This window comes from Onychostruthus taczanowskii, unplaced genomic scaffold (assembly GCF_017590055.1).
Source record: "Onychostruthus taczanowskii isolate IOZ18803 unplaced genomic scaffold, ASM1759005v1 scaffold1, whole genome shotgun sequence".
Lineage (NCBI taxonomy): Eukaryota > Metazoa > Chordata > Aves > Passeriformes > Passeridae > Onychostruthus > Onychostruthus taczanowskii.
In genome coordinates, this window is record NW_024496525.1 from 34,689,317 (window position 1) to 34,710,383 (window position 21,067).

A 21,067-nucleotide genomic window follows, 5' to 3' on the forward strand; every position below is an offset into this window, starting at 1 on the left:
GGATTTTACAGGCTTATCTTTATTATCACTATCCTCTTAATTTGGGATTTGCACTACTGTAGTATCAGGAAGGTTTAAAAAAAGGCTGGATGTGTCACTTGATGACAGGGTTTAGTTGGGTTGGACTCAGTGATCTTTATGGTCTCTTCCAACCTAGTGATTCTGTGAATTCTGTGATTTCTGTGAATTCTGTGGAGCTGCTGGGCCAGTAAAGCAGGGGTGGAAGTCAGCTGGACCCAGGGAGGAGCTGTGCACCTTGTGTGGCTGCAGAGTGGGATGCAGGAATGCAGGACACACAGCTGGGAGTGCAAGGCCAGGCTGCTGGTGGAATCAGACTGGAGCCTGCAGTCGTGGTGGGCTTTTGATCAGACACAACTATCTGCAACTCACGCCTGATTTCAGCAGTCAGATAGTTTTGGTGAGGAGTTCAGAGCTGAATTTCATGGCTGAATCCAGACCTTTGCCCATTAGCTTCTCCTCTGCAAAGTGGGTGTGACGATGCACGCTGATAGGAGGATAAATACATTGGATGATGTGTCATGGCATAATACAGTGATCTGGCTCCAGGGGTAATTGGAAGAAAGCTTTTTGTTTTTAATGCTTTGAATGGTTTTGGAAGAAAAATGTAAAAGTTAGTGTGCTCTGGTATTGGGTTCTCCCTCTAAGTGGGAAAAAACAGTGATTAAACACTGAGGTCAAACATTGCTGGCATGGGGGAGAGGATTTTAACAGCAAAAATATTTAGTGGGGCCAAGGGTTCAGAATCAAGGTTGGCCTTTTGAAGAGCTGCAAAACCACGGGGCTGTGTTGGTGCTTTCACTGGCACAGCTGGCAGACAGAGTGTCCCTGAGGGGGAGAGGTGGGAGGCTGGGGCTGGCATCAAAGAAGTGCTATAAAACAGTGATGGGGGAGGGTGCTTAGCAGGATTATTTTCTCCCAAGTAGTAACTTGGTTGAAATGTGTTGGTGGATTTGAGGAAAGCTATTTCTGTTAAGAAAGTGGCAGCTTTTTGCTGCAGCAGCATCTCAGCAAGGCTGTTTGAGATGCAGGAGATGGCCACTGCCTGGTGTTGCACCAAACAGAGCCTGCAAACATTTTGCAGTCTGAGCAGATGTATTAAGGTGAGGTGGAAAGAAATAGCAGAAAACTGCTCAGCTACTAAAAACATAAATCAGATATTTGGGTACTGGGTTTGTCTCTGTTTATATTTAGTAAGTGGTAGTGGTTTGACCCTGTCCGGATGCCAGACACCCACCTTGTTCCTGTCACATATTCCCATCCTTCTCTTCTCTGGCTGCAGTTACATCTGCACAATACCTTTTTTTTTTTTTTTCTTTATTTTTCTTAAATATGATACCACAGAGGTGTTGCCATCATTTCTAATTGGCCCAGCAATGGCCAGTGGCACATCTGTCCTGGAGCTGCCTGGCATTGGCTCTGCTGGACGTGGAGGAAGCTTCCAGCAGCTTCTCACAGAAGCCACCCCTGTGTACACAGAAGCCACCTTCTCAGTACCAAAATTAGGCAGTGCAAACCCAGTGCAATAAATGTACATTGGAGTTGTTATGAATCTCTCCTGAATGATAGAACTTTAATAATACTTACCTAAAAATCTTGCAGGAAGAGCTAACTTGAAAAATAAGTTGAAGAAGTCGCAGCTAGTCTCAACATGCAGAAATGAAAGTCTATATTTTTCCAGGATCACAGCCTCATAGAATTGTTTAAGTTGGAAAGGACCTCTATGGTCATTAAGTCCAATTATTAACCCAGCACTGCCCAGCCCACCACTAAACCAAGTCCCCAAGTGCCACATGTGCATATCACTTAAATCCCTTCAGAGATGGTGACTCCACCACTGCCCTGGGCAGCCTGTTCCACTGCTGGACACTCCTCCAGTGAAGAAAGTTTTCCTAATTTCCAATCTAACTCTCCCTTGGCGCAACTTGAGCCCATTTCCACTTGTCCTGTTGACTGATACTTGGGAAGAAGAGGCTGGTGCCCCTTCACTAATCTTCTTTACAATTGCAGTTTAGAGGAACATTGTATATGCTTGGATTAGTAATACTCCAGGACGTAAGGAAAATCAGATCTCTCAATTAAGCCTTCAGTTCCTTAAGGCAGATGTTCCTATCTGGATGTATTTAGCATACAGTCAGGATAATAAGAGATCTGAAATGCTTTGGGATTATTTAGGTAACTCTGAGTATTTTTTTTTCCAGAAAGTTCCTTATTTTTAAATAGGCTAAAACATTTATGTAACACCACTGCTAAATAATTCAGAAATGTTTTATAGAAGTACAAATGTAGTAACATTTCATATGTAAAAATATATAGTACTTCGGTTCTTGTATGTAATTTCGGGGAGATTTTCCACACTTAAGAGTAAAAATAGAGCCTACAATTACAGTTGAACCACTTACCTCACCTTCAGGACTGAGAAAAAATATTTCTGCATCATTACACCAAATTTATCTCTATAAAATTTAGTGAAGACTGTTCCAGATTTACACACGTAGAACAACTGAGTTAATGAGCACTGTATGACTGTAGGAACATAACAGGAAATGTTTGGAGAAATTCAAGTCATTAAAGAGAAGGTGAATAAATGCATTTTGACCTAAGCAGTCTTTTCGTGAAATTGGGTAATTTCACCTTCAACCTCATCTCTGCTGTTTTTTGTAAACGGAGAGACTAAACTAAAACTATTGAGTTTTAAGTGTATGAATAACCAGAGATTTCTTTAGAGGTTGTTTAAATACTTTTACTGTAAAGACAAGCACAGCATTTTATTTTCTTTCAGAACCTTTTGCACATGTTTTTTACTGCCAATTCCACCTGCCAAAAATAATTAAAATACAGCAAAAGTGAAATGCCCTTGGTAGTGCTTATCTGCCTTTGTTTTTTTTTTTTTATAGGTGAGGGTTAAGACTCACACTTGTCACTTCAATATTTGCTCATTAAATAGAGATTGTCTGACAAATCTTCACTTGCTAATTATGGACAGCGTGGGTTATTGATGGGGAGCCTTAACCCTTTGAAGGTCACAGAAGCATTAGATGCTTGTGAATATCTCCAGACCTCTGTTGCATACCAAGGCCTGCAAAACAATAAAACCATCTTTTTATAAATGACTTCCTTTTCTAGTTATCATGTAGAGAACAGGGATGAGGAGAGGACTTACAGAGTGAGGTAAATTATGAAAAATCTTCTCTCCCCCCAAAACCTGCAAACCACCCTCAGCAGGGTGGGGGAGCACCACGAGTGAGAAGAGTCTTTGAGACACAGCTCCAAAGCTGTGAACATCTGAGTAGGTTCCCTTTAACTATTTGCCAAAGATTCCCTATGCAGTAACCTGTGAGAGAAGTGGAGAATGTGGATGAACTCAATCAACCATTTTTACCGTTTCCAAAGGGAAAGGAAGGATTTGGTTTCCAACAGAGAAAAAGTGCTGAGTTTGTGCGTGCAGTCTCCACAGTTTGTCTGTGCAGCCTGGTGGATTCTGGCTTAGTGAGATATTGCTGGGTGGTGTTTACAGGGATTTTTTGTGCTTGATTCAATGATTTATTCTACCCATAATTTCTTGAAGAAACTTTTTTTTAAGTACAGCTTTTCCAGGACACTATATTATGAGACACAGAACTAGAATGTCTTCTCTGGCTTTATATTTTTCTACAAATTCTCTGTGCCAAGAGAAGGTAATAGGTGCCAGTTGCTTCAGACATGCTGTTTTCACCATGGCATTCTTAGCTGTTTCCAACCTGGCAGGTGACAGAGTTGCATCTCTTTGTGCCAGTCTTGCAGGGCACATTTTCAATCAGCCTGTGTGCTCTGGGTAGGTCTGCATGGCCAGAAGGGTTATAGGCATTGGATTTGCAGATGTAGTCTAGCTGTAGTTAGAGGTTGTAGGAATTCTACTTCTGCAGAAGAACAGCATTTTGGGGGCAATTGGGGCTTCTCTATACATCTATAATGATTTGCAGTAGCATCTAACATCAGGGATATTGTGCCCCCACATACCTGATGAGATGAGTGCATGATAAATCAGCAACTGTTCAAAAGGATGAGGGATGTTGCACTTAAGAGAAGTGATATTTCATCAGGTTTGTCCTGCTGCTAAAGTCCAAAAGAGCAGAGAAAGCTAAAGAAATAAAAAAGTCATGTGGCATTCATCCATCTAAACTTTTCTATCATCCATATGCTTGTACTGTTCAAGTGTTGATATATGTCTGAATGGATACGAGGTATAGAAAAATCTTTCTGTATCTTGCAGATATGACACAGCAATCAGAAAAGCAAGGAGAAAACCTGCCCTTGCAACATCACACAGACTGTTATTCTGCTCTGTTTTCTTAAAGAGAAATCTTGTGTTCATTTGTACTACATATTGTGTGATTTTGATTGGTTTGAATCCTGTATTTGTGATGAACTTCAACATCTGATTTCTACCTGGATACATAAATATCACAGTGTGAAATGGAAGTACAGTTCTTCTATTAGATACGTTTTAGGAGAACACCATGTTTCTTTAAAAATGCCACCTCTCACGTAGGGGTGATGTACAATAGTAAATTGGTTTGAAACAGAGTGAGATTTCTGGAATGAGGTAGAAATGGGTTGTGTAGAGGGAAGACATTAAGCACTGAGCAATGGGAGGCATTTTTTCCTTTCATAGTGGCTTATTTCTTACCATTTGTAGGCTGCAGTTGTTTTGGTTTTTTCTTTAAAGCAATATGGAAATGCATAGTTGAATTCTGCTATAAAGTATGTCTGAGCAAAGATTATTAAAAATGACAGGCACATTTCTGTGTATTTGATAATGTCAAAAACAGAAGTAGTGCAGCACATTGGTATTATATGATACCAGAATATTTCTCTTTTCTGAAAAGTATGTTATATCTAATGTTAGAGTGTAAAACGTAAAATTCTCTGTCATTATTCTTGAATTATGATTAGCATTTACTAGAGCATACATATTTATTTTCAATTTTTTTTTTCCAGCTCTTCTTTATGCAACTATTTTTGGAAACGTCACCACCATTTTCCAGCAAATGTATGCCAACACCAACCGGTACCATGAGATGCTGAACAATGTGAGGGATTTCCTAAAATTATATCAAGTCCCAAAAGGCCTTAGTGAAAGAGTCATGGATTACATTGTCTCAACCTGGTCCATGTCTAAAGGAATTGACACAGAAAAGGTATGAGTACCTGAGGTAACAGTTTAGATAGCAAGAGTTTGTGTCCACTGTGTGCTTTCTAAGAAAGTGGACTGTATAGCAGTTTATAAATTATTAACAAATTCTTAACTGCATGCTATGCCTTTATTATGTTTGTGTGTGGAAAAAAACCACTGATTGTTTTAAAAATGGACTGTTTTGCTGCTTTGAATGTATGCCTTTATTTTTCATTGTTGTAAATGTTTTCTGCTTTCCAGTCTTAGTTTGTCTAAATACTAAATAATTTTAATGTACTTAACTATTGAAATCAATGGGAAATTGGTCTTAAAATTAACCCAAGAACATAGTTTGGTGCCTAAACTACATCTGTATTATCCTGAGAAGTATTGGCATCTGTGCATTGCAATTAAATGAGTTTGATTGGCTTGGACCTTTTGCTGATGCCCAGGACATCGGCGTATCCATCAGCATAATTAGTGTAAGATTTAATGGCAGTGGAGATTGATCTCCCTGAGCTCAAATCTCTGGACTGGCCCTTCAGCCCTTTGGTAGGGAGGGACAGAGAATGTGATACCACTGGCATCCATGCCAGGGTGGAAGTCCTGCAGGACTTTAGCCCTCAGAAGGAACTGGTGATTTAGGTTTTTTCAAAAGCTGGATTAGGAAGAAGATCATCTTTGGAGAGTGATTCATCATGTGCCAGGACTGACCTCATGGCTTGTCCTCAAGAATTCTTTCTGCAGTGAGCCTGTCCAGCCTTGGATATTTCAGAGAGTTGAAGTCAGATGAGGGAAGGGTTCCAGCTGCAATGCCTTGAACATAAGGCAGGATAAAACAGTTTTAGGTTCAGATTTTTGTTCAGTGAGGATCAGTGATGCTCCTGTGGCTCCTGTGGGCCTGGTACACATCAACTTAAATCATGCATACAAGCTCCAGTATCCATGATTTCCCTCCTAAGAACTTAAAGGCCAAGGGTCCAAAGGAGTTAAGGAAGAGTCATGACAGATGACAGATGACTCTTGAAATGTGCTTGCAGAGCTTTAAAGTTCTTTCTTAGTTGAATCTCTGGTGGAATATGGGAGGGTGATGCAGATTGTTCAGGTGTGCCAGGATGAAGTCTCTGCACATAAAAATTTAGTCTTACATCACGCTGATGCAACACCACTTCTCTGATTTATCATCTGCTATGAAATTCAGTTCATCACCACAAATACAACTGCTTTAAGTAGCAAAAATCTTTATTTTTTTGACTCTTGTGCTTCAGCAGGCCACATTCTTTAATATGTTAACTTCTTGTACACTAATACCCTAACTTCCTAATCCTGATTCACAAGTGTTAAAAGTGAGCTTTTCTATTCTAAACTCCTGTAAATGCATTCAGTCCTATTGGATAAACTTCAAACTCCATGAAAATTCAACTGCCATTTGCATTTATCTCCTTGTTATTAAGCTAGAGTCCTGTGTTACTCCACTACAGTTTCATTAGATTTTAATGATGCTTTGCAGTTAATTAGGAGAACCTATGCTTTAATTACTGAAATTTCCTACCATAATTTCCGCATGTCCGGTTTTATAGATGATAAAAACGCAGTTAGAGCCCTAATGCCTGACTCACGGCAAGCATTGTTCTCTGGTCTGTAAGATGGAGTGGCTGCTTAGCCAGATAATTAATTTACCTGTAAAATCTGTGACTTAGATTTTTAACAATTTTCCCTTGGTGAAGACTTGCCTAAACGTAGGCCTGGATGCAAACCCAGTTTAAAACAGTGGAAGGATTTCAGGAACCTCTGCATCTGGACATCAGTAGTTCCAGCTATTCAAGCTTCCCAGAAAAGCTCATGGTACAGAAGAACAGAGACAAGAGAAATGTAAGAACTTGAGCACCGTGTTGGATATTTTGGTATTTCGTGTCCCTTACAGCCTGCAGGTCTGCAAAAGCAGCAGCTCCAGTGGCCTGCAGTGCCTGCCCAGGGCAGCCCAGGGGCTGAGTGAGGGCAAGGACAAGGCAGTTTGCTTTCTGCTGCAAAAACCTTGCCTTTAGGAAAAGCTTGGGAGGCTGTGTTGCAGCCAGTCTTACATTTATCTCCACTCAGGAAGGTGTTATGATTTGCTTCACCCAAACAAATGAGAAACCTTTGTAAATTCCAGCTGGAAAATCATAGAAACAGTGGTACGGTCCTAGAGATTGGTCGTCTAGGGTGGGTGGTTTCTCTTGCCTCAGGTCTTTTATTAACCCTTCAAGCCTTGCTGTAAGACCCTCTGCACTTAAATTGCATCCATCAGCACCAAACCTAGAGCAGCCAGAGGATGGGAGCAGAGGGACTCTGAGGTACCCAGTGTCACATCAGATTTGTTTTTGAGTCCAGACAGTGCTCCAGCTTGGAAGAGGGGATTCTTCTTCCAGGTTTTGGATTGCTTCTCTGCATTGCTTCTTCTGATATCCTGGATCTGACCTTAGAGGTTTCTGCCAGTTTCATTTTCAAAGTTCCAGTAATGACATTCTGAGCAGTCTGTTGTGAGGATATAGTTGCATGACATGGTTTCCTATTTTCCTTACTTTCTATGAACTTTTCATTATGCTTCTTATTATCCTGCAAAACACACATGTGCTCATGACACAGGATAATTACTGAGGAATTTCAGCTTTTCATTTTCCATTAGACAGATCAGAAAATTTCTATCATCCAAGGATGTTTTTCAACCTAATATACTCTATTACATCCTAAATTGTTCCACATATGTCTCCATGGTCACACTGGAGTGTGTTTTGGGACATAATTTGCCCCAAATTTGTAATACATTTCATTCGGACACTCAGCATGTTGTAATGACTGTGTTTTGAGACCCAAATTTAAAGAACAAGAAGAAAGAATGAGTTTTTATATGAGTGTTGCAGCAGGTTTCTATGTTATTGAACAATCCCAGCATTGACGCAGCAAGAGTTAACACGTGTTGCTTTGATAACTAAAGATTCTAAATTAATGTGCTTGAAATCAAAATATAAGTTAAAAGCTTGACTGAAATTACTAGCACTTCACATCTACTGATTTGTTGCCTCAAATATTTATCCCTGAATAGCACATTCATTGTGTAGTCCCAAAGAAGATTTTGGCCAGAAGTGATGAGTCCTTCCTTACATGAGAACTGAAGGCAAAGTGGAAGTTAGAGTGGGGGAGGTTAAGCAAAGAGCAAGTCCTTGCTGCCTGTGTAGCAGGGAGTCCTGAAAAGAATTTAAAACCTCAGTGTGTTTTCCTTGTATGTGGAAGAGGATTTGGTCTCCCACACAGAGGTGGAGGTGCTTTAAGCTCAGAATTTTGGGTTCCCTGATCTCCTTGGGAATAACTCACCTTCAGATCCTGCCTTCAGACCACATTGCTTCAGCCTGTCCCTGCGTGCTCACAAACAAGGAATTAACAATGACACTAAAAGCATTAGCATATTTATTATTATTACCTAAGGGGAAGCAAGTGTCCTCTGATCCATAATCTTAAATCACTTAAACATGAGAGCCTTCCTCTGACAGCTGGGATGAGATATGTAATACATGGACACATCTCCTGGTGTGACTGTGGCTCAAACAAGATGGGAGTTTTTTATTATTATTTTTTTAATGTTTAGTGATGGAGATTTTGGGGTTACTCATCTAATAATGAGCAGGGTTAAAAACATGACAGAACTGAAAAGCTTTTATATATTAAGCAGTATCTCTCATCCACCAGAACCTGGGTTTGTTTTGTGAGAGGTAAAAGAGGCAGTGCTTTTGTGTATGTGACCATTTTTAAGTAGATTAAAAAAATCTTTGCAGCAATATTTTGGTATATGAAACACACTGAATTAAAATATCTTAGTTTTTATAAAAATATCCCAGCAGCAAATGAGAAATTTATAGATATTAGCTCTTCTGTAAGAAATAGGTCATTATCCAGGAAAGAAGAACAACCATTAACTAATATGCAGATGTCTCAAGGTCTTATCTAATGATAACACTCTGAAATGTCTGTATAACCCAAAGATTTTCTCATCTTGACCTTTGTGCTGTTGTATGGCTTACCATTTGCTCAGAAAGCAATTAAATAAATGTCTGTCATGTTTTAACAGTAGTTTCCTTCAGAAAAGCCATAGGTTGAATGAGAAAAAAGTGATCTTATTTAGTTTCAACCTGAACATCAATGGCAATTGGGATAATGAAAGCCAATTCCACATTGCACTGACTGAAATGGAAATCACAGGAACATAACACAGTATTAGAATTATTCACTGCTAAGCTTTCATAAAGGAGATGGGTTCATGTTAAATAGACACAGGTTGTAACTTCATTAAACATGAGTCTACATGAGGACAGTGCAGCTTATTCATGTTTGCTGTTAATAAGAGCTTCAAGAGCTGTAGAAATAATTAGTAATACCCTGAGACAAGTAGAGGAATCAGGCTGCCATTCCTGCCATGTCCCATCACACTGAGGTGCCCATAAATGCTGGCTGGATTTCCTTGTGAATGGCCAGGAGTAGAAGGCTGCCAAGCTTCATGGACAAAGAGAACTTCCACAACATTAGCTGTGACAGCTGCACACAGTTCCCTGCTGGGAAGGGCAGGTAAAAATCATTTGGACAAGCATTTTTGTTTTGTTGTAGAGGCTGTGGAGGTTATTGGTTGTTCCTTGCAGATCGGGATGAGGTGAACAAGGAGTCATGCCTCACCTCCCAGAGCTGAGCTAAGAACAGGTACAGCTGGAATCCACAGATCTCTGGAGAGTGGGAGGCAGGAGAGATGCTCATGATCCCACTGTCCTTCCCACGGGTCCGTGAGCAGGGCCCGTGCACTGGTAGAGCTTTCTGTTTCCCCTTCATGGATTGTTTGCCTCCTGGATGCACTCTGCAGACCAGGAAAGAGTATTCACAGTTATCTCTGCCTCTTGGATGTGATATCTTGGGATTAATACAGAATAAATGGTGAATTTGTCATGCTTGAGGAGATGCCAGGGCTATGGAGTTGCTCATGAGCTTAATTCCCAAGGGAGTAAGTCCCTGAGTGGATGGGCCAGGCAATTTCCTGGGCACTGCCACCAAAGGGATGGAGCAGACCACCAAAGGGGTTCTCAGTTCCTGACCACATCTCAGGGAAGGTCTATCCACATCTGTTTTCATCCTTCATTTCCCTGAGTGTCTTTACACAAAATGAAGCCGCCTCCAGAAGAAGCACAAAATGAAATAGTGCACTGAACAATTCCATTCTTCCAAGGGTGACCTTAAATGCCAGAAACTGTTGTGACTTGAGAAATTCTCTGATGTATGACACATTCTTTCTGATGTTTCTTTTTCTTGATTTATCTAAAAATCTGGTTTTTAAGGATAGATTTCCCAGTAGTGTGCTATCCCTTGCCCCATTAGAAGACTGTGCAATAATTTTGCTTGCTGTAGTTATGACAACAAAGTTGAAAACTATAAAACCTTTAAATATGCAACCTTTAGGCAACTTGGGATCTACTACTAGGGGTCATCCATGGATGTTATTAGTGTGCCACTTTTCAGTGCATTAGACAGACCAGTAGCCCCTATGCTGGTGAACCACTTGATTCCTTAAAAGACATGTTGCCTTTCATCTTGCCTTATTTTTCAAACCCTTAGCCAGATTCTGTCTGTGTTGACAAAACTGAATTTAATGGGCTCCACAGCCAATATCTAGGAAGTTTTTAAATGTCTCTAACCACTTAATTAGTTAAAAAAAACAAGTTAATTTTGTTACGATACCACTAAATCTATCAATTTGAATCACTGGTTCAGCTCATATATTATTAATAAGAAAACAAGGCAAACTCAACTTAGATGTGATTTTCAGATCTCAATTTCAGAGCATTTAAATCCAAGTGACCCTGGATCTTAGTGCAATTAAAACAGAGCACAGCATTGCTGCTGACATCCAGTTCTTAGTGCCAAGATACTCAGTGATGTGCTAAAGACTACCCTAATGCATGCAGGGTTAATTACTGCTCGGCTCCATACATCATCTCTGAGATCCTTACAAAATTACCTGATTATTACAGAAAAATGCTGTGATTTGCCAATCAGCTGTTTTCTTACCTTTGTCTCTTTGGCCTCCATCCAGTGCCGAATGTAACATTTTGGCCAGGCCTGAAATAGAATTCCATACTCATATGAGCCAAGTCTTTCTAAAAATCTGAGTAACTTGGTCAGATGCCTAGTGAGTATTGTGGGTTTTTTTGCAAAGAGCTGACCTTGATTCTGACTGCTGAATATGTCTGAAAACCCAGAGTGGCCTTTCTCCACAAAATAAAAAGACCTATCTGTGGCCTCAAATGGGTTTGAGGTTGGAAAAGTTTATTTACTTTATTTTCAAAGCTGGCATTTTAAGTATCTCTGATATTTGTTACAGTTATTAATTCAGGAAACAGTCCTAGTTATTGCACCATGGAGTGTCAAAGCTCTTGGCTTGGTTATCAATTGATATATTCCCAGCCTACAACCCCCAAAATATGGGAATCCTGTGTGCTGAAAGAGGATTGATAGCTAATGTTCATTGTTCATTGGCCTCTGCCCCTTTGGTTGACAAGTCTTAGCAGATTCTGTAACACCTGCTAAGCCATCCTGTAGTGTTTTCCAGCTGGGGAATATTTTTTAACAAATACTTAAACCTGTAAATCCATCTTAAAAGTTATTGTTTGGACATGCTCTTAATCTGTGCAGTTTTTGTTTTGATTCATTTGCTTTTGTTTGAATTTTTTATAATCCCTGCTCCCCGTAGAGCTCTTTGAACTGTTCAGGAAGCTTATCTTGAGCTGCCTGCAACATGCTGAGGAAATGGATGAGAGAGTTAAAAAATCAGATGGAACCTCCTGGGGAGTTTAATTCCCCACCCCTACAGATCTCGAGCTGAAAACACTGTGAGACCTTTTGTGCTAATTCCCTGTGAGTCTTCCAGAGCTGGTTTCTGCCTTTCCCAATCTCTAGCAGCAAGCACCAGCCATTCTCTCCCTGTCAGCATTTTCCATATGAGATGATCTAGAGGTGATGGTGCTGTTGAGTCTTTGCTTTGGGGTCTGTATCAGCCAGGTGCCAGCTGGTGATGGCAGAGCTCAGCAGTTGTCTTACACTGACTTTCAGGAGATTCAGTTCCCTGTGCAAAGAGGGAAAGTGATAAATACTATTCTGTGCTTTCCTTTCTCCTCCCTCAGCTTTGTAGTGGCTCAGGTCTTTGTGGGTACCTGTGTGCTGTTCAGGGAACCTTGCTTCTTTGGTGGTGAAATCAGAGTCGCTACAGCCAGCAAAGATTCTCTTCTGGGTAGAATTCAGCTTTCTCCTCTGATTTTGCACTGATATGTAGCAGGTTCTGTTCTTTCATGCTGCCTGGACACGCAGGGGAGAGCTGGCTGCAAAGGATGTGGCTTCAAGATTAATAAATAAGATTTCCTATGTAGCAAATTCTGTAGCAGCACAAGCACCCGTCCCTTCCAAGTGCTCCAAAGCCCTCAGTTAGCACCTGAATACCCTGCCTGCCTTACAAACTGCATGTTTCACTGCAAAAGGACACGGAATCTCCAAGGAAATCTCCTCTTAAGGAATTTACCTTGGTGGTTTTTTTTTGCTGTGCTGTTGGAAGAACACACGGGGCAGAACCAATGTCCCAGCTGAGCTTTGGTTCTGTAACCTGGATGTGTTGGAGGCATTTCCCTCACAGTAAAAATACTGACTGAGCACTGCAGAATGTCCTCTCCCTTAACCTAATTTATTTTATTTGCACCCACATGTGTGCATTTGTACACAATATGGACTCAGGGACAGCCATGGTGCTACTAGCTTCTATTTCTTTGGCTGCATGCTGCCTTAAAAATGCTGAGATCTCAATGAGAGCAATTCACAATAAGAATGTTCAAACTCTTGTATTGTCAGTAAGGGGTCATTTTCATGAATATTCATCTGAATTTGAAGTGCTCATTTGAAGAGCATGCAGTAAACACGTAGCTGAATGTTGCAATTGTCTGTATTTGCTCTCTTTTCCCCCTACATGTATCTACATTTATCTATAGCAGTCTTGCCAAATCTTCTAGTATTAAATATTTGTTTTACTTGTCATCTGTTTCATTCTCTGTTCTCAATGCCTATGTAGCAGGCAAGAAAAATCAAATTAAGCATATTTGTTCCTGGCTAACCCTTAGATCATTACTCATTCACTGCTGATGTATATCTCCATATATCTCTGTACAGTGATTTGTTGTTAGGAAAATCACTTTATCATGACATCAGAAAATTCCTGAATTATGCTTTCTAAGACTGGCTTTTTTCTATGCAATGGATTTTTTTCCTGTCTCTTCATATTAGAGTGTGTAATGATAGATATGCTGCTTGTGTCTATAAAAAGAATAATTCTTCGACTGTTCACTTTTAATCCTTTGTATTTAAGTCTGTATTTGTGAAGAAATAGTATACTGCTTTGCATTCAAGTGGTTTTTATTCTTGAGGGACAGAATTATTTTACAGTCCAAACAAACAAAGGGTCTTGCAACATCTCAGAACCTTATAGGAATAACCTCTGCATCAGTTTAACCAATTTTTTCTGCAGTTTGGAAGCTCAAAAGCTGAAGTCTGGTAATCAGTCATGTATGAACACAGACATTTTTCTTAAGAGTAATGTTTGAGAATTCCTAGCTTGTGGCCTTGTTAAGTCAAAAGCACTTAAATTTCTGAAAGTATTAAAGGGACATAAAAAACTTATAACCGTGATTCAGGCCGAAGAGTAGATAAAAATGTTCAAAAAAAATATCAATCATGGCAGAAAAGAAAGCAGAATTTTTCATTAAGTTACTACTGAGATGAAGAAAGATGGCATGTTTCTGTTTTATTGTAATAAAGACAAACTTTCTGCTTGATCCACAAGTAAGGCCGAGGTGAAACAATCACTCTCAAAAGTAATCTTTTTTTTTTTTTTTTTTTTTTTTTTTTTTTGAAAAAAAAAGGGATCCCCACTGAGAAACTAAGGCATGCCCATATTTCTACTGGTAAATGCAATGACTCAGGTAAATAGACTTTTGTAAAATTGACATTTGCCCCTACTAAATTATGGAAATGTGATAATGTGATACAGAATATGGTCTACAGTGACTCAGACAAGATACTATTACTAATGCAAATGATGGCTTATAAAGAATATGCCCTGTCAAATGTGTTTATTACTATTTTTATGATAAAACGTACTTATGCAGGAGATTTTAATGTGTTCTGTACAACATTTTGTTAGAGGAAAATACCATTAACTCAAATTGACTTACTCTGTGTTAACTAAAATAAAAACTAATGATCTGGTAGCTCTGGGAAGTTGGTTGTAAGTGAGAAAACCTCATGCAGGGGGAAGTTTCCAAAGAGAGCCTATGCTTCATAGTGTTAGGCAAAAAAAAAAAATCTTCTATCTCTCTTGTTTTTTCAAAATAGAGAGGTGACCTGGTCACGTTCTATGAACACCTGCATGTAGAAGAGATTTATGAGTATTGCAGGTCTTTTATCTCAACAAGATCATAGATTCTCTGGCTGTCGGCTGAAAATAAAAAAAAAAAAAAAGAGTTCAGAAACAATTCATGTTTTGAAAGAGGGAGTAGCTGTCCATTGGAACAAATACCCTGTAGCATTTGCAAACTTCCAGGCTATAATTTTACCAGGTATTCTGGATTGATGGGAATATTTGGAGTGGAAGAGGTTAGTGCAGATGGGTACAGTAGCCCCTTCTCATCACACACTGTCATAATACAGAGAATGGGAGAATAACTTCTGTTTCACCTTTCTGCATCCATTATGTCTTTGATCCCAAAGGCACTTTGATCTATCTGAATAAGAAAAGGACTAATTATTATTATTAAAATAGAAGTTATTTATTCTTTTCACATCCTGTGCTTTAGGAGCTTTAGTAATGCTTTGCAGTAATTTGTTTTATACCTCTCCTGCATTAAACAGAAATTAAAATCGTGGCTTGAGTTCATTAACATGACCATTTGCCTCAAAGCTTAGTCAGGGTTACCAGAGTCTCCCTCTGCTATTATTCCATGAGAGTCAACTCATTAACCCAGTGTCCCTGTCTCCTGCACTATCTGCAGAGCAAGCTGCCAGATTAATTCCATACGATGGGAAATTAATCAGTACTATTGATCTGCAGTCTTCTTGATATGAGGCTTCCAGGGTGCTCTTAGTCTCATGCTCTTTTCTATGGTTTATCCTAGAAAAACATTAAGAGGCTTTATATGTTTCTTAGTGCAATTAGCTACTGTGCATTTTGGGGCTATGAGAATGTTAGTGTGTTTAAGAGGGTGTGCAGATATCAAGCAGAGAGTTTACAAACCCAGCAAGACCTACAGGTTTCCACTTTCTTTCTTCAGATGTATTTGTTACTGTTTCAATAGGGAAAGCTATTTAAGGTAAGAAACTAGTTGAAGGTCTTATTTAATTGATCTACAATGAAGATGTCTTCATAGTGGACAGTTTTTCACTCATCTTTGTATTTCATGAGGTTTCATACTCATAATATACTTCCTTTTTCCTCCAATCTCTTTGGATTTTGTAGTCTAGTAGGCCCTCCTGAGCAGGTAATTCCTTGTATATATCACTGAAACTGAGTCCTGAGTGTGTTTGGACACGTGTTGGTAAGTGATCACTACATCAAGACTTCTGAAGTTGGATTTTCTGAGTATGAACAAAATGTGGTGATTTTCTAGTGTGGATGGTCTGTCTTTGCATGTCCTCGAGCTCCTTCAGCTCTGTGTGTCTGTTCTGTGCTCCTGCAGGGATTGAGCATAGCAGCAGGCAGAGAGTCTGGGCACCAGGCCTGGAGGGACATCCACAGACAGGACAGAGCATCTCCACCTCTGGAAATGAGTGTGGGATTCTGGAAGTGAGTGTGAGAGCTGTGATGAGTGAGCAGAGTGTAACAGAACAGTCCTGTCTTCCACATCACCCTTTCAGATGAAAGCAGTAGATGGGTGGGAAGAGACTACCCCAAATCAGGATAAAATTCCCACCACAAGCTGTATGAAATGACTGGATGGATGGATGGATGGATGGATGGAGTGGATAATGGGTGGATGGGTAGATGATGGATGGATGATGGATGGATGGATGGATGATGGATGGATGGGTGGATGGATGGATGGACGGATGATGGATGGACGGATGATGAATGGATGGATGATGGATGGATGGATGGATGGATGGATGGATGGATGGATGGATGGATTTCCATCCAGATCCCCCAGGCACATCTTCAGACCCACCCATCCGGTTATTTCAAACAGCAGTGGCCTTGGTGTGGCATGCCCAGCTGATTATTTTTCCATCTTCTCTTTCATCCAGGTCCTGTCGATCTGCCCAAAGGACATGAGAGCAGACATCTGCGTGCACCTGAACCGGAAGGTTTTCAACGAGCACCCTGCCTTCCGGCTGGCCAGCGACGGCTGCCTGCGAGCCCTGGCCGTGGAGTTCCAGACCATCCATTGTGCCCCAGGGGACCTCATCTACCACGCTGGGGAAAGCGTTGATGCTCTCTGCTTTGTGGTCTCAGGATCCTTGGAAGTCATCCAGGACGACGAGGTGGTGGCTATTTTAGGTACTGCGATCTCTGCTGGAACGCTTGTGGTCTGTGTGTGTTTTCTTTTTGCTGAGGTTTAATATTAGCCAGTCTTACCTAACATCAGCTGGGACTACAGGAAGCTAGCAGTTGTCATAAGATGGAGATGCTGTGCCTCCAGAGATCCTTCTCTAGAAGCAAATCCTTCATGTTTTGTGCCATTGGGAGTGCTCTTTCTGCCCAGTATGGCTCACTGGTCACAGCTACAGTGTCTCTGAGCAGAAGAGAATGGCATCTGTGTGCTTGACATGTTTTAAACAGAGGAAATGCACATTGTTTATCTTAGTCCCTCAGGAGGATTTCCACATTAACCTTCACACCGGGATTTTAATTTTTCTGTGTTCTAGCCCAGAATAAAGCCTGCAAACAGTCTCTGCAAGGAGGCAGAATTTTTGCTTGTAGAGAGCTGGCTTTACAGAAAATAAAGAGTCTGATCTGACTTTGCAAAGGGATGGGGTTACACGGTGTATCAAACCACAGTCATGAGAAGTCTGAGCAATGGGGGAATTTAGGTAAATCACCCTGTCACTCCACTGTGCTGTCTGGTTTTGGGAAAGAGCCCAGTGCAGACCCTCATTAGCTTGTATGGGATTGGGAAGGGTGTGACATGTGGTTGGGACTGAGTGGTCAGCGCCGGTGTGGAGGCAGGAATCCTCCCCAGAGGCAGAACTATGTGGAGGAAAAACTGGTGGCTCTGCAGAAAAAAAACTACCCAGAGCCTGTCTGACCTGTTTCAAATAGCCCCATTTATTCTAGAACTCATATCCTGTTGAATATTTGCCTTCTCTTCAGGCGGAGCTGTCACTCCTTGAGGGCAAATCCAGTGGGTTCCTAGTCCTAGGGCAGCTGTCAGACCCCACTGAAGCTCTGTGGTGCTTCTTCCCTAACAGGGTGGCTCAGAGGGCTCCTGACGTGTTTCTCTAAAAATGTGTGTGTGCCTGGGACTGGGATTTGGCACAGTGTGGATGGGGCTGCATGGGAACAGCTCCCCCAGGACATCACTTGGATTCTCCCAGCTGGAGTAGGAGCTCAGGAAAACTCACATCCATGCTCTTTGGAAATACCTGCTGCACCTTTGTGTATTCTAGCGTACACTAAGATTTTAAAAAAGAGATTTTGTGTAAGAATGAATCTGTTTCCATATTCAGATGTGAAGTCATTACAATGAGAGCTCCTAAATCAACAATTTCCATAGGAAATTATTCCTTGTATTCCAGCTCACTGGACCATTTCATTTTTATAATTAATCTCAGTGATGATATCTTATATTTGCTTACAGTTATTTAAAAAACAAAAGGCTTAAGAGGAAGTAGCAGTATTTAAACAAATAAATGGTTTTTAGAATGAAAACAATAAGTATGTAATTTACTGAACTACGAGCTATCACTCTTGGCTTACATGCAAAACTTGATTACATTTATTAATTAATATTGTGTGTTTGGAATGACATGACAGTAAGAACTTTTTGTTTCTACCTTTTAGATGTATTAAATCTAGTACCTATGTTAATCCCCCTGTGACCAGAGAGAATTTTAACCATATCTGGTTAAGTGAATTACCTTTAATTACCAAAAGTGCCTTCAATTCTTCCGTGACTCAGAGCTGTGTTCATCATGTACTACAGGGATTGGCAGAACGTGTAAATGTAACTTAAAGCAAGATAAACTGCTTCCTTTAGTCCTAGAAGACTGAAGAGTTTTTTCATGCTCTGACAGATTATTTAGCAGAATAGTGAACTGAGTAATTGTGGGATATTTTGTCCTAAAAATTCACTTGTGGAAGAAAATCTCTCCCAGATGTAGTTGCAAAGGCATTTTTAGTGACAGCTGCAGCACCTGAAACAGCAACTGCAGATCAGACAGTGAAAAACATAATTTTTATTGATCTGTTCTGCATTGAGAAGTTCAAGCACAAGGAGCATGAATCTGCCTAAGGGGGAGACCAGGTTTAAAAAAACTGACTAATGGGAAAACCTCAGTACCTGCTTTGAATGCTGCAAGCATCTGCTGCCACACTGGTTTCCCCAGGGAAAGTCAACTTGCAGGATTGTGCTGCCAGTCTGTCCATCTTCTCCACCTTCTTCTAGCAGTGACCTAGAGTACAGGAAATGCAGTAAGTATCCTTTGGAAACTTGTCCTTATTAATTTCCTCTATGAGAGCAGGAATGAACAGGACATTCTGTCTGCAGCCTCTGCTCCTTGTAGAGGAAATAATAGTGCAGTGTGGTTTAATACAGTAGTGTGTGATTTGCCTCGCTTAAGGAAAGAGAGAGGGAGAAGGGGTGGTTTTTTTTTTTATGTATTTTTAAATGTGGAATATCCAATAGAAGTGAGTCAGGTAGGAACATTAAAACAGGTCAAGAACCATCATGTCCCATCTCTGACATTCGTGCTTCCGTCCAAAGTGCAGGGCTTTGTCCTCCCTCAGGTCCTGCATGAATCACTCCATGGATTTTGCTGCTTTTTCCCTTTGTCCATCTTCCCTTGCCTCCAGCCAAGGTGAGTGGGCACATCCAGCCTCCCTGCCTGCAGAAACGGTGTCCTCAGGAGACTTGGAATCCTGTCCAGGTGCTTTTCTTTATTTCCACCTTCATGGAACAACCATCCTTTCTTTCAGCAGCTTTCTTCCTGCCCCAACAGTGCCAGCTTTGGTGTTCCCTGTGCTTGAAATCAGGTGGAGCTTGGTGATTGACAGGGCAACTTGCAGCACTGTGACATTTTGTTCCCCCCCAGTTTGATTTTGTTCTCATTTGTGGATAATTAAACGCCCAGCGCTGCAGTAATCAGCATTACAGAAACACTCACAGTAAGAGAATGACTCCAACTGTAGACCTGCAGTTTTTAGGCCTCATTAAAGGAGATATCCAGGTGCCCCATTATGTTCCCCTCATTAGTTCCCTCCCCTTCTCGAGGGCAGTGTCCCACCTCTTGCAGGTCCTGGCTGTAGCAGGGAGCACTCCATGTGCAGAGCTGGGGTGCTGCTACACTGGGGAAAAGGAGACACAGACATTTAAACATAACTCATCTGCAGCTGCCAGGAGAATGGAGAAGGGCAAACAGTCTTGTGTCTAATTATCCAAACTTTCCCAGCAAGCGAGGTGACCCTAAGAAGGCACATCGGTAATTTTCCACCGTCTCAAGCAGGAGTAAACAATTTAACTGCCTCTGCTCTGCACAGGGAGGTGTCACAGCAAAGGATCTCAGGGAGGACCAGGGGTTTGGAGTCCCCAGGCTCATGAAAATAGGCATCAGCTACCAGAGGGCACCTCATAATTCACCCAGCTCAAATTAACCTGGATTTGCTCCTGATGAGGAGTTACACATCGGTGGCAATGCCAGCCAAGTGGCTCTGAAAGTTGCTTTCCAGCTCCTGCTATTTTCACAGCTGGCTGTTTAAGTTGTGCAGTAACTTAAACTGGGCATATTGATTAGCAAGGCTTAAAGAAGTTGTTTTTTTCAGCAGAAAAATAATGGTCTACTGCGTTCAGATGTTGATTGTAGGAATTGATCAAAAATATTGCTCAAGCTGCATAGTGATAAAAATATATTGAGCAGTGGAATCCTGGTGGGGGTTGCTGCTGAGTGAACTCAGTATGATATGCAGGTCAGAATGAATATAAATTTAATAATTCATGTTTCAGCCACACTTAGGGTCCTGATCCCATAGTATTCAGTTTTTTGCCTTTATGTATTACATGTTAATTCTCAGCATGTTCTGCATATAATTCCAGAGTAACCCATTGTTAATTGTTATTAGACAAACCAGACCTTATTAAAGGTCTGCTTCATTAATTATTTCCAATTTTTTTTTGTCTGGGAAGGGTATATGATACAGTATGAGAGGAGTAAAGCAGGTTTTTTGAGTTTGGTGTGGTGGGTGAAAATAGGGATGAGTCTTTTTCCGCTCTTAATGCTACTTGTGTTTGGAGGTCAAAACATTGAGTCTCCCACCAAATCACACAGAGAAAAGTTCTTTAGAGGAAGAGCAAGTAGCAGCTCCCGTTTGGGTGAGCAGAAATCCCAGGAGCTCTATAGCTCTCATCCATGGGCATTAACAAGAAGATATTTGGTATCCATGCATCAGCACTTTGAATTTCCAAGCCAGGCATGTGCTTTGTGCTGACTGACTGTGCATGTGGTGCACTTTGTGACATGAAAACCTGCTTGTCCAGTTCCATCTCACGGTATTAGTGGCTAATTGGCTGATTTTAATTTGTTTAGTTGCAGCTTGGGTTTCTTCTCAAGTGAAGTGAGGGTGGCAGAATTGGCCCC

The 21,067-nt window shown here is 40.9% G+C and overlaps 1 protein-coding gene across 1 annotated transcript in view; it reads left to right on the forward strand.

The window, feature by feature from the left end:
• KCNH5 (potassium voltage-gated channel subfamily H member 5) overlaps positions 1 to 21,067 on the forward strand; it is a 148,759-nt gene that overhangs the window by 94,247 nt on the left and 33,445 nt on the right. The window contains exons 8-9 of the mRNA XM_041398230.1: positions 4,999 to 5,198; positions 16,523 to 16,775. Of these exons, the coding sequence (XP_041254164.1) occupies positions 4,999 to 5,198; positions 16,523 to 16,775 (453 nt within the window). The remainder of the gene's footprint in view (positions 1 to 4,998; positions 5,199 to 16,522; positions 16,776 to 21,067) is intronic.